The 14,107-nt window shown below is 46.5% G+C and overlaps 1 protein-coding gene across 1 annotated transcript in view; it reads right to left on the reverse strand.

Annotated features, from left to right (window-relative positions):
* Positions 1-14,107, reverse strand: part of MYO16 (myosin XVI) — a 465,799-nt gene that overhangs the window by 23,066 nt on the left and 428,626 nt on the right. The window contains exon 35 of the mRNA XM_029938403.1: positions 4,076-4,164. Coding sequence (XP_029794263.1) covers positions 4,076-4,164 — 89 coding nt within the window. The remainder of the gene's footprint in view (positions 1-4,075; positions 4,165-14,107) is intronic.

Consider the following 14,107-nt stretch of genomic DNA (forward strand, 5'->3'; position numbering starts at 1 on the left):
TGGTACAGACTCTTCTAAAACAGCTACTGTACATCTCATAAAATGGCAAGTAGATAAATGGCACGTTATTTTTATAAACACTAATTTCAAAGCCAATCCAGTGTGGCTTTCACAACCTATGGGATTACAGTGTCCAGGGCTGGGATGTGCGGTAAAGCCCCCATCAGGGCCGGCGTCCGGGAGGCCTGGGGTCATGCACTCACTGCTGGCTGAATACGGTCAGGACTGTCCTACTTTGCTCCACGGCAAGGACCTGCAGAGCCTTCGCTGTGAGGAGTGCACACGAACACAGCCACGTTCAAGATACGGCTAACGTCCCCGCTTTCATTACTTTCAAATACTTCAAGTGAAATTTATTTTTATTACTTTAAACAATTCTTTTAAGTTTACTTATTTTTGAGAGAGAGAGAGAGAGTGAGAATGGGGAGGGAGACACAGAATTGGAAGCAGCTCTAGGCTCCGAGAGCTGTCAGCACAGAGCCGATTGGGGGCTCAAACCCACAAACCATGAGATCATGACCTGAGCTAAAGTCAGACGCTTAACAGAGTGAGCCACCCAGACACACCCCTAGTTTTACTTCTTTTCTGTGAAGTCATTATGCTTTGCAAATTGTAAAAACATGTATGATGGAAAAGAACATGCACTACATTGTCTCCATTCTGCTCCTCGAGGAGAGAAACGACTATTTATTGAGATGCTACCCTCGCTAGAAGATGCTCCACGTCTATATCAGAGTCTGTCAAAATTCTTATTTGCGTGCAATGAGAACTAAGTCTGGACACCTGAACAGGGGAAACTTCCCTGGAAGGTGAGGGAGACACACGGGGTGAGAAGGAAAGTGTGCGGCAGGTGGGCAGGGATCCAAGTGGACCCGGTGTCTGGAGGTCATCAGAACGTGCCGAACAGCTGCCCCAGAAGGAAGTCACCTCTGCCGCATGTCACCCCCGGGTGACATCTACCCTTCTCGGCCCTTCCATTTTGTCTCTCACTCCATAGGATTATGTAGGTCGGCTGAGCCCACCTCACACGGGTTGTCTACCTCACAAAGCAGGGAAGGACGGACTCTCCCCTTTAAATTTTCATCGTGAGAAACCTTAGCATGTGATTGGCAGCTAAAAAGCCAAATCATAAGTGTCCCCCATGGTTATTTAGGTTTTTGTCTTGACTACAAGTTCTTAAATTGTATGAAAAAGTTGGATGACTCTTCCATTCCTTTTAATGAGTTTTGGGCAAGTTCATCCTCAGGAACAGGACATACGATCTTGATATCCATTCAAACCATGCACTTGGAATTTTCTCTATGATCTTTGGTAAATTACTGAGTCTATTTCCCGTTTCCTTTATCTACAGTAATGCACATACATTTTATCTTTCTTAAAGGGATTTCACTAAAATCTCTGATGATGCCAATTAAACTCTAGACCTCCACAAAGAGAAATTCAATTTGTAGTCCACATTTAATTTTACTGCTACATACCCAATCAGTTGAGGGCTGATTTTATAGAATTCTTATCTAATTGCATTAGTAGAAAATCTAAAATGCGATACGCTTGCATGTGTCCATATTTCCTGTATAATATGTCACGCAAGAGGCATTTTTGCAGAAAGACGTGTGGCCATTAAATGTGTAATTTCACGTAACTCTTACAGCTTTTCAACAGCGAGAAACGTGTCCTAGCATGAGAATCTCCACGCTTTTACTGGGAAGAAAATGAGTCTGGCTTCCTGCTCCCTTGAAGAAAGGCACTGTGTGCTAACTTGAAGCAGAGACTGTTTTCGTCTGAACAAAAAGCCCCCACTGACAGGTAGGAATGGAGACTGATTCCTGATGCTCTTTCCATCTCTCTTTGCTCCTTACCCAAATCCGTGAAAGACCAGGGGAAAAGTTACAGAGAGCCTATTTTATGCATAGTCTTTTTAAATTAACCCTTTCTCTAGGGCTGCCTGGGTGGCTCAGTCAGTTAAGTCAGATTGGGCTCAGGTCATGATCTCAGGGTCGTGGGTTCGAGCCCCGCATCGGGCTCTGACAGCCAAAGCCTGAGCTTCAGATTCTGTCTCCTGCTCTCTCCTCCTCCCCTGCTCACACTCTGTCTCACTCTGTCTCTCAAAAATAAATAAATGTAAAAACTTAAAAAAAAATTCACCCATTTTCTATGAACCACACTATAGTGGGAGCCTGGAAAGGGTGTCAGATGGGCTGTGTCTCTGCTCGAAGGCAGAGGAGTCAGCCTTATTATCACCATCGAACCAGTGTCCCGTACAAGTCGGTTCCGCATGAATCATCTTAGATAAAGCATCTGTACGGCTCACAAAGTGAGGCAACTACATCTCTGAGGCCCGGAGGCGAGACAGGGCGCTCTGTCACTGCAGCCCCTCCCCACTTCCACTCCAGGTCAGCACCTCCGCGTCAGTGCAGGGGACGCCAGCGGACTGCTCGCGGTGCGGTTTGGTTTTAAGATCAGAGCTACTGATTTTTCTCACTGCTTCATTGTGTTACTTAGAAAACATCTCAGCTGATGACCATAGAGTTATCGCCATAACGCCTACTATTCAGATGAAAGCCGATCACTGGCTGCATTGTTGGTTTTACGGAAACATCCGGATACTCTGCTGAGTTTTTTAAAAAGATTTTTATGTCGATATTTGACACCATCAACGTGGTACTGTCGCTTCACACAAGGTGAGAACCCTGTTGCTAGAGCAATACTTTTGACTCTGCCGATAACGAGCTCTTTGAACTTTGTTGGGTGTGTTTCACCTTGAATGCAAACTCATCTCTTTGAAGATAATGATTAAAAACGGCATTTTGAAGATTTTAAAATTCAGCATTAAAAGAACACTAAGTCATATGATATAAATCCTTTTTCTTTCTAAAAACACTCGTGTGGTTGTTGTTGTTTTGCTTGAAGTGATAATCTTTATTTTGGTGAACTTTAAAAAAAATTTTTTTAGTGTTTATTTATTTTTGAGGGAGAGAGACATGGAGTGTGAGCTGTGCGAGGGGGGGGTCAGAGAGAGAGGGAGACACAGAATCAGATGCAGACTCCAGACTCTTAGCTGTCAGCACAGAGCCTGACACGGGGCTCGAACCCACGAACCAAGAGATCATGACCTGAGCTGAAGTCAGACGCTTAACTGACTGAGCCACCCAGGCGCCCCTATTTTGGTGAGCCTTTTAAAGCCAAAGACATTAAGCATATACACAAAATCACTGAAACACATCAAAAACAGCTTTGTGAACTGTAATCTCATTTCGACTTTAGAGTGTTCTGATCACATGATATATTTTATTTACTTATTTTTTAATGTTTATTTATTTTGAGAGAGAGAAAAATCAGGAGTGGGGCAGGGGGAGAAAGAGAGAGAGAGAGAGAGAGAGAGAATCCCAAGCAGGCTCCCCACTGTCAGGGCAGAGCCCGATGTGGGTCTTGATCCCAGTAACCATGAGATCATGACCTCAGCAGAAATCAAGAGTTGGACCCTTAACCAACTGAGCATCCTAAGTGCCCCTACAGTAAGGTCTATGCCCCCGTGAGGCTTGAACTCACAACATGGAGATCCAGAGTTGTGTGCTCGACCAGGTGCCCCCATATGCTATATTTTAGATGAATCTGGGCTATGCGGAGATGAGAGCCAGTCAACAAGAATGAAGGGCATGCCGCAAAACAGGGGCCTCAAGCATTTGATTCCTGTGTGCTTTGCACTCAGAGCCCTATTTCAGCTGAGGTCAATCGCGGAAACCATGTTAGCATCACTCAGTGGATGTAACATCATCTTTATCTGACAGTGATTTTTTAAATACCACAATATAAATTATGTCTACCATATTCAGTTTAAAAATATTAATTTTTGTTTGTTTTAGACATTCTTCTTCTCTTTTTCATGAGCAGAGAGCTGGAGTCTGCTGACGGAGAGAGAGAAGGATGTTGAGCTGGAAACACTCAGGGCCAGAGTGAGAGCAACCATGTTGTCTGGTCCAGGAGGACCCCATGTTCTTGGTCACACCACACTGAGTCTCTGGTTGTAACCTGTTTCCAGCTGTTACTGCAAAGGTGAATATCTAAGGGTCGTTACCTGAGTGGTGTGGCCCTCTCTCTGTCTCTGAAACGAGGTCGGGAAGCCGCTCACAGAAAACCTGGAGAATCTGTCTTCCTCAGCTACACCTGTTGGGGTCAACACCAAGTAGAGGTTAAGTTGGGTGTCCTTTCCCCCAAATGAAACAAGCCACGTACTTGCTGCCATAAAGTTGAATTGTCATCTTTCATGGATGGAAATGATGGCCAGTAGACACCTCACTGAATAATACATTTCCCGAGTAACATGGAAACACAAAATACCGTTGCAATTCCATTAAATAAAAGAGGCGATGTGTTGGAGAAAGCAGCGGAGGGAGGGTGAGGAACTGTTCCGTGAAAGGACAAAGTGAGCAGAGCAGTGCTGCAGGGGAGAGGGGAAGCGGTTCCGAGATGAAGGTAGTTTGGAGAAGCAGCAGGGCAGTGGGAGGAGCCCGGGGCCGCAGAGAGCGCCACTGTGGGGGGCGGGCAGAGAGGGATCAGAGGACCCACCAGACACCATCGGGTCTACGTATCACGTGAGCTCCACTGACTGGTGTTCACACTCACGGGGAGGGAGGCGTGGGGTGGAGTTCTATGAGGAGAAGGCCAGGGTAGCCGCCATGCCCAGCAGACCAGTGTGCAGCCCGCCTTGCAGGATGAAGAGAGGGTCTGAGACCCGGGAGGGCCCCTGCTGCAAACCACAGAGGTCCCCGTGGGCCCCGACGGGTCTTACTAGTGATCCCACACAACGGAAGCAGGTGTCCCCGCCTCGGCACAGCTGGCACTTCGGGCTGGATGCTTCTCCGCTGTGGGGCGGCCCCGCGCGCTGTGGGACGGTCATCAGCCTCTCTGGTCTCCGCCCTGGACAGCGGTGGCACCTCACCAGCCGTGAGAGCCACAGAATGTCCCCCGGGGGGTAAAACCATCACTGACCGAGCACCACCGGGAGACGGGGGGTCAAGTGTCATCCATCACAAGGGACATGTTAATCCAGATGAATACACGAAAAACGGAAAGTTTCCTGATGGAATGAGCTCAAGCCGGGAGCCTTAAATTATGAAGGGACTGCTGCTCTTATCTGGAATCGTAATGAACCAGTACGGTGTAACTGAGCAAACATTTGTGGGCTTCCCAAATTAAAGATCATTAGAAAATCGCCACGTTCTTTTGCAGTCACAGGAGTGAGTGGGCTCCCGGGGAAGTCCACAGGGGCCCCTATCAATCTGCATGTCATGCTTACAAATGCCTTGGCATGGAAATGGTAGCGTCACCGAGACCAGGCACGCGCGGGCCAGCACCTGGAAAGGGACAGGCCTACAAATGGAAGTCTCAGGACCAGATGGGTCCTGGCCACAAGCGATAGCAATGTCTGAAGCTGGCCAGGGGAATACCGTCTTAGAGAGTGGGCTCGCGGGGGTGGGGGAGGGGCCAGTTAAACACTGTCGCAGTGATCTGGAAACTCAACCAGGGGGAGGGGGATGGACATCTGAGATCAGCCACAAACTGGAATCCCGGCATCCAGAGAGTCAGCAAAACATGTGTGTCCAGGCAGGAGGGCACAGCAGAGTCTGGGGTTCACGTGTCACGGGAGTGTCAGGGGCGTGGGGGCTGTGGGGGACACTGAGTGCCGCCTGACAAGCCAGCAGACATCCGCTTCCAGAACCCCCACCTCACTGTGTGCCAGGAGTCTGAGGGTGGGGGAGAGCTGTACCCCTTCTCCAGAACTAAATTGTAAATCAGAAGTTTACGTCCTGAATAACAACAGAAACTCAGCGTGCTCAGGATACAAACTCAGAGCCAAATCAATAGTGTAATGTGCTGTACATAGTGTCATAAAGAAAGTTCAGAAGTCCTTAGAGTCGCCCTCTGCGGAAGACCCTAAGAAACACAATGACTAAAGGAAAGACCGTCATTGCAGGAGTGGCCCTTGGCCAGAGCACAGGCAGAGTGGTTTGCGGTGTAGACAGGACCCTGGAGGGAGCAGGGGGGAATTCTGATGGAGAGATTAGGGGATGCCAAGGGGTCTGGGCCTTCCCGGACGAGAAGGCTCTGACCGGTGAAGAAGGCGAGACGGGTCGGCTTGGGAGAGCTCCGGGGAAGCTCAAGATGGCTCCATGCCCCAGGAAAGGACCTCTGAGAGGGTGTGGCCAGCGGGGGCCCCTGCAGAACGTGCTGGAAGGTAAAGAAGACCATGGGCAAGCAATTCCCACGCCATCTCTCAGACGTCTGGCAACAGTCCATCATGGACGGCACCGTGGGCTTCCAGGGGGGGTGTGACGCGATGCCATTCGGCCTGAGTGGTGAATGAAGAGGCCTTTCTTATCTGTGGACTAAAGAAACCCCAGATCCTGAGGCAGCGTCACCGGGGTAGGGACAGAGGGTGTCCTGTGGGGCAGGTGAATGTGTGGGGACCCGGGTGTGGAGGGAAGGAAGCGGGGCTGGAAACCTTGGCGTGGACGTATCTCCTGCCCCTGGTGTAGGTGCAGAGGGGCAGTGGTGGGACTGGCCAGCCTGGGGTGCAGCCGGGTGGGGGATCCTCGCTCGGGCCGGCTCACCCAGCAAGTGGGGTCAGCAAATAAAGTAACAGTGGGGAAGCCTGCAAGTGCAGAGGACTATGGAAGGCAGAGTTCTGTTCCGCTTTGCTTTTGACCAAAACAGTATTTTATCTTGTTGTCAGATCAGAAGCCGTACGTTTTAAAGGCAAATAATCTAAAAATGACACTAAAGGAAAAAAAAACATGGAGGAAAAATGTATTAATGTCTCTATTTGAACATTTAAAAATAAATCTATGCCAAAATATCATAAAAGTAAAAACTTATTTTATAAATATATAAAATATTTTGTATAAGTTGTATATATAAATATAACATATAAAAATGAAAAAGAATACAGAACATTTAAATACACCAAATAAAAGGCTCGATTATTCTTAAAACATCCTATGAATCAGAATAAAGGACCTACTGTCAGATTTTAAAAATGGGAAAAGAATATGGGTAGAGAGTAAAGTGAGTAAACGGCCACTAAATAATAAACGTATTCATTCTCATTAAGTATTTAAAGAAATGCACATAAAAATACAATAACTTACCCACGTTTTTTATCAAGATCACAAACATTTCAAAACTTTTTAGTATGGAAATTTCCCACACATACAAAAAAAAGAAAGTACGCAAGGAAAGTCCACGTGCCCATGACCAAGCTTTGGGACGTTCATTACCTCAATTTTGTTTCATTTACTTCTCATTATCTTAAAAAAAAAAAAAGATGCAGTGATGGTGTTCTGGCACCTGTTGATTTTTGAGCATCTTTTCTGCATCTAAGGGGTTTCCTCATGCAATTCCAGGGACCACTGCTATCCGAAGGCCCCAGCAAAGCCCCTAAGTCTTGGGTTAGAGAATCCTGTTTCAGCACTGAGTTAGAAGTCCCTGGTCAGTGTCAGGGGACATCCAAGGTTAATCTGGAACTTTTCCTTGTTGACGTCCATTGAAGGCTCTGTGCCGGACGACTGCACACACACACACTCACACACTTGATCTCCTTTTCTTGCAGCCATCGTCATGTCCCCAGACCACATTCTGAGGTGATGATTCCCAGTGGATACAGTTCTGTGTTCTCAACATGTTCTTACTGTAGTAGCAACAATGGGCCTCAAAATGCTAAACACGTCCACTTGATAGGAACCCGTCAGTGCAAGGGGCCAGGCTTGTCCCAGGGACAGCAAGGGCTGAGATCTTCTGGAATGGACCCTGTCCTCCCCGCTAAATACCCAGTTCTTCTCTTCAAAGAAAGCATGCAGAGGCTCCGAGAAGGCTTCGCCCCCTGCTGACCTGGGCCATGTGATAGACAGCATGCTGCTTGGCGCGGGGGCTCGGGAGAGGGGAGTCCAAAAGTCATCAGCCCTGACTGAGGGGCCGGGGTGAGGGAGGAGGCTCCTTCCTCTCTCCTTGAGCATCGGTTCCAGAGCTTTGTAAATTAATCCTCCCCCAGGATGCTCAGAGGAAGGGTGTTTGGGACATTCTCTTCATCATGTGTGGGGTGTTTCCAGGCCCTGGACTTCCTTAGATGTGTAAGGTGATTTTGAAAAGGGAGAGACTGTGGTGGTGAAGCCCACATGGGTGACCCCGGGGGTTTACGTAAAGTCTTCTAAGAAGAGAAGAATGGGGGGGGGCCAGAGAGGGTGGGGCGGCCCTGAGTCTTACGTAATGAACCCGTTAGAATCTGCTGGTCACGATCCCTGAAGCCCTGTGGGGACCCAAGTTTGTTTAGTTGACAGCAGTATATGACTCTCCTCTTGTGTCCTCCCAGCTTCCCAAAGACTCCCTAATCTTTAAATCACGATTCTCCTGGTTGTTTGTGGAATTGGATATTGGCGCGCCTGTCTCTGATCATGTATTCTTCATCTCCATGTCTTCCCTTCTCAGAGTGTATTTCTCAAAGCTTGGCACGCCACATGGTTTTGCGGTCAGAGTTTTCCTCATTTCTCTAAATCTTTTCCTGTGATGCTGCAAATGATCCCGATTTCTCCAGCTCCCTGAGAAGTCTGCCTTCCCTTTCCATCCTGGAGCTCCTCTTAGACTCCCAAATTATAACCATCATTTATGTAACAACTGTCTACCGCCAAAGTCCTTCTCTGCGCTTGAACTCCAAATCCAACCCACAGGATAAACCTCCTCTTAGAACTCGGTTTCTTCTGCTAAAGAGTACGCTGTTCTCTCCCTCCTAAACCAGCCCATTCTGGAACATTCTCTTTGGTGTTAACAGCCTGCCGAGGATCAAGTGGGGTGATACAAACCCGCTATTCCCAGCCTAAGTTTTTGTTCCACTGTTCACTCTGAATAACACAACCAGGTAAGTTTCCCCCAAACAGTCCCTGGATGGTACCCCTCCCCCACAGCAGTCCCTGGATGGTACCCCTCCCCCCCAGCAAAGACAAGTCTTCCAGAGACACCCTTTGAATTGGCATTCGATGCCATCTTATTTGCTTACCTACCCCATCAAAGTGGCCCATTCCCATCCCTGCCACAGAGAGACCATTCAGTACATCTTCCCTGAAAGGTGTGTCCTTCTAGCCTGAATCCCATTCATTCTGAAAATCCCGATCCTCCCCAGAGCATCTGTAACCATCCCAGCCCTTGAGAATCTCCGCCTCCGCGTGGAGGCGACAACATGGCGCTCTTTATTTGTGTGACCTATCGGACACTTGTCACCAGCTGCCCTGTTCTGTGATCTCTCTCGATCTGTATTGTTGATGCTGTACAAAGTTCTGTTTATACCCAAAGGGCACCTCCGGCTTGGTCAGATTTCCTACAGCTCTGCACACATTGCACAATGTCTGCATGCAACTGGTGCTTAATAAATGCTTTGACTGAAGGATGTGCCCCTGCCTTTCACTAGGCTTCTGCTTGCCATTCTGTCTTTTGTATTATTTTGAATCTTTGAACACTCCAAGGGATAGAACAGAGCCTTCCTGGGACTCTTCCTGTAAATCCCAGTGTCCACCCATCTCAGAGGCTCCAAATCACAATGTCTGCCACCACGCTGCGTGCCAGGGTAGCCATCGAAGTGACACGTGGGTCTGACTATACACAGGAGTGTACTGAGGTCGGTGTCATTAGGCATTGACGCGGGCATTATAGCCGGTCTGGTCTTGGACAAATTAATTCACCGCCTGTGTCTTATCTACATCATTCATTTTAGTTTTTATTGGACACATTTTTCAGTGACCTTCTAGCTCCAAAATACCTAAGCTTTGACGGTATCTGTGTAGGTAACATAGAGAGAGCCCTGATTTATGCTGGCATCATCGCACTAGATCCTCATAACAATCCCACATAGCAGGTCCTTTGATTACCCTCATTTTTAAGATGAGAAAACTGAGAGCCAGAGAAGTTAAGTAATTTGCTCAGAGCCTCACAGTCGTGCATGTCGGAGCCGGGGTCTGAGCCCAGGCAAACGGGAACAATGTAACGTTGCCAGGAAAGCACAGAGTCGGCTTTTGAATCCAGCCGGTTTTAATCCTGACTTCTCAACGACAGTGGAGGAGATTTAATTAAATGGAGTCCAAATTAGCAATTATTCAATATGACTTCAAAATATTTTTAGCCAGAAGGAGTGGGGCAGAGCTTTCTACACGCCTAGGAAGCCGGCTTTCTTTGCAAAGAAAGCTACCTTCTGCAGCCGAAAATAGATAATTGCACAATATTCCAGATTGTCAAGTGAAGGCTTGTGTCTCCGGCAGTTAGTTTTTGAATCAGACAACAGTGCGAGTTCCAAAGAATCTATACAATTCCCGTAAACAAAGCGATGCTGTAAAACGTGTATGTGAATGTTTTCCACGGGCTCAGACCACAGAAGCCTCTGCCAGTGTTCCAGAGCCATCTCGAGCAGGGCTGACGAGAGCCATTTTTAGATGTTTCCAGAATCACTGTGGCTTGGTGCTCCAGTGGGGCTAGATTCAATATGGTGCTGGAGTCTCTACAAAACAGGCAGAGTTCCAGGTCCCGCACATGGTCCCACCCAGTCTATACCCGCAGAGACAATCTCCACAGAACGATAAATGTAAAATCAAATGTAATGACTGTATTCTTTAACCACCATTGGTTTCCTGGTGCCCAGCAATAAAATGTATATTCATTGAGCGGCAAGCAAGCAAAAATCCTGAACATAAAATGGCCTGGCTGGAATTTTTTTTATGGCTTTATTCCCCCCACGAAATAAACATCTTTATGCTCACAATATTCTGTGTGATACAAAGAAAACGTCCTAACCCTAAAAACTGTTCTTTAATCTAGTGATAAATAACCACAAGTCCAGGGAATAATTAAGTATACCAAAAAAGATGTAAGTCTGTGTTCACATCAGTAAAAGGATGGCAATGAAAGGAAATGATAGCTGTAATTACCCACACATAACTATATTTCAGCAAATGAACAAACAGATCATTATTTCTGGGAAGAGAGGTAGCATGCAGATCCTCGCATTCAAGAGAAATCATTTCCTAGAAAATAACACTATTTCTGATTCAATTAGAATTCCAAGTTATTATAGACATTTATTTCCATCTTGCGCCTTTATTTAGAACGCGCACTGGCTATACGCGGTGAATCAGGGGTCAGTACCGGTGACCGCTTTCCAAGTCAGGGTGGTCACACACACACCAGGGATCGCACAGGTGTAGACCTGGGTCCATGTTTATCATATCGACAGGGAGGAATTTTCTGACTCCACGCCCTGCACAGAACTTACTGGTTCCTACGTTAAATGCAACATCGCTCCGATTGGTAAGGGCTTACCCTGCGCTAAGTATCCACCACATTGTGCCAGGTACTGTAATAATTATGAGAAGGTTCCAGAAACCCCGCCATTCATGGTGTTCGTGAAAGGAGAATAACATAAACATGGCAAGTGGTTTGGAAGACGGAAATCTCAAATGAACTAGTTTTCCTTCTGTGCGTGTAGCTCTGACATTTCCAAGTGATCATCAATTAAAGACAACTCAGAACTAGCTGTATTTTAAACTCTGGTCCCTGTGAGATTTAAGGGGTAATGTACAAACCTGTGTTCGAGGGCCCGAGCATTTATTAGATGCTTAAGTTTAGAAGCCCGAGAGTCCTACATATTTAATGGGATGTTGTTAATTTCGGGCAATGTATTCCACAAAAATTTCTATTGGGGCCAGAGGATTTTTTGTTTGCTTCACTGGTTTTTGGTTCGACTTTCATTTTTAGAGTAAAACTCGCAGAGTTTTGTATGAGGTTTGCCAGGACGATTGTCCAAACCATAACTTTTGGCTTCCGACTTGAGATACAGACAAATTAAATAATTTGACCACAAGAATTTTCTATTTTCTTTTTCTTTATGGTAGGATAAACTTCATCCAAGGAGCTAGGGAGATTGACGTTGGGTGCAATTTTAGCAAAAATGAATGAGTATACATCATCTTTCTTACGTATTTGTGTATTCAGTTTTGATCATTCTAACATAGTTTAAATTCCTTTTTCTGTGTAGTGGTAATCTTTACTCCAAAACTGCAAGTAAAGCAGGAATTAATTACTTTCTTAATATATATGTGTAGTCCGAGCGAAATATACTCCTGTCACATGCCTGCTGCCTACTACTGTCACTCAAAATCGATTTTTATTATCTTAGGAATACTTAAGTTCAATAAAACGGTACATAATGGTTTTGTTATCTTTACCTCCTCACAAAGGAATTACTTCTCACATCAGAGGTTTCAGAAAGTAATGATCTTATTTTATTTTAATTCAAAAATTTTTTGCTTTATTTTTTTTTTGAGAGACAGTGCACATGCGGTTGGGGGGGAGGGGCAGAGAAAGAGGAAGAGACAGAATCCTAAGCAGGCTCCACTCTTGAGTGAGATCATGAGTGAGAGCAAATCAAGAACAGAATGCCTAACAGATTGAGCCACCCCAACCACCCGGGAAATGAACCATCTAAAAAGAAAGATTGTACCCCAAATAAAAGAAGATTGTCGCCATATATTTCCAGCGAAACAGATACACATAAATCTGAACATCCAACATTAACATGGAGAGTTTTACAAAATACCTATTTTAATCAAGTTGGAGCAATATGTCATAAACGATGTTGTCTTAAGGATGGAAAGTTGGGAGGTAATTTTGCCGTCCCACAGACAGGGCTTGCGGATTGCAAATCCTGGCAGCCATATACGATGGCGGGTCACGTACGGAGCACTGCCAATGGCCACCTGTAGTCAACTAGGATTTGTCGTCGTTGACACAAAGATACACCACACGATATTCCAAATGGGGAGAGCAGAATAGAAAAACTACATCTGTGGATAATTCAAACTTTATAAAACTAAAGCCAAATACGTGATATAAACACACATATAATAGTTGTGTGAAAAAATGAAATTCAACCCAGTGGACATTTAATAGACATATTTGGAGTATTTCTAGGTAATAGAATTGATGGCAGTGTTTATTCTTTATTACTCTTCCCTGTACTTTCTAAAAACATGTATTATTTTTATAGCAATATTTTTATAGCAAAATTATGAATACCACATGAATAATAATATATAAATTTTTAAAGCTGTGAAAATCAGTCAAGAGACGATGTTTAGAAAGGCCCAAACCTGGGGCACCTGGGTGTCTCAGTTGGTTAAGCACTTGACTTGATTTCAGCTCAAGTCATGCTCCCTCCTAGCTTTGCGTGGGGCTCTGTGCGGACTGCAGGGAGCTTGCTGGGGATTCTGTGTCTCCCTCGGTCTCTGCCCCCTCCCCTCCCACGTTGCTTGTGCTCTCCCTCTCTAAAAATAAATAAATAAACATTTTTATTTTTTAAAAAGGCAGGCCAGTACTTTGGGGTTCTGAGAACTTTTGTTCACCGTGGCAACACAATTTGGTCAGCGGTTCCTTTTTCTAACCGTCTTTATTGCTGGTAGACAAATCCTTCTGTATCTTACTGACGTCACTGCCACCCCCACCGCACCCCCACCCCCACCCCCATTGCACCAAAAAGCCTCTGTCTTGTGATTTGCCTACTTCTGATCATTCTTCATTATCCTTGCTTAACACAGTGGGAAGATTCTTAGACACAGTTGGGTTTTCTCCTTGTGTGTGATTCAAGCACTCTTTTTTCTGAGTGTCCGCAGAGAATTCGCACACTGCTCTGGGGACCCAAGCGCTCTGTCCCGACCACATACCTGCCCCCGGCCCCCGGTAACGTGTGACTTGGGACGCAAGGCCCTGGCCGGTTCGCACCTGCACTTGCTGTCCGTCCGCTGCTCGGCCGTGGGCGGAGGGCCCGGATGGCGAGCACCGCGCAGGCCGAGAAGCTGCGGCCCCAGCCCCCACGTCCTGGGGCCTCGAGGGGAGCCTGAGACCGGACGTCCCCACCCTGGATGCAGAACGGGGGCTCTCCATTCCCCTCTGCTCCTCTCCCCCTCCTGCCTTTTCTCTTCGTTTGTCTTTGTTAATTGAGGGGCTGTAACTGGCCCCCGAGTCCAGAAACGGAACCGTGCCGGCTGCTCAGAGCGTCCGTCACCCCTCTCACGATCCC

This window comes from Suricata suricatta, chromosome 4 (genome assembly GCF_006229205.1).
Source record: "Suricata suricatta isolate VVHF042 chromosome 4, meerkat_22Aug2017_6uvM2_HiC, whole genome shotgun sequence".
Lineage (NCBI taxonomy): Eukaryota > Metazoa > Chordata > Mammalia > Carnivora > Herpestidae > Suricata > Suricata suricatta.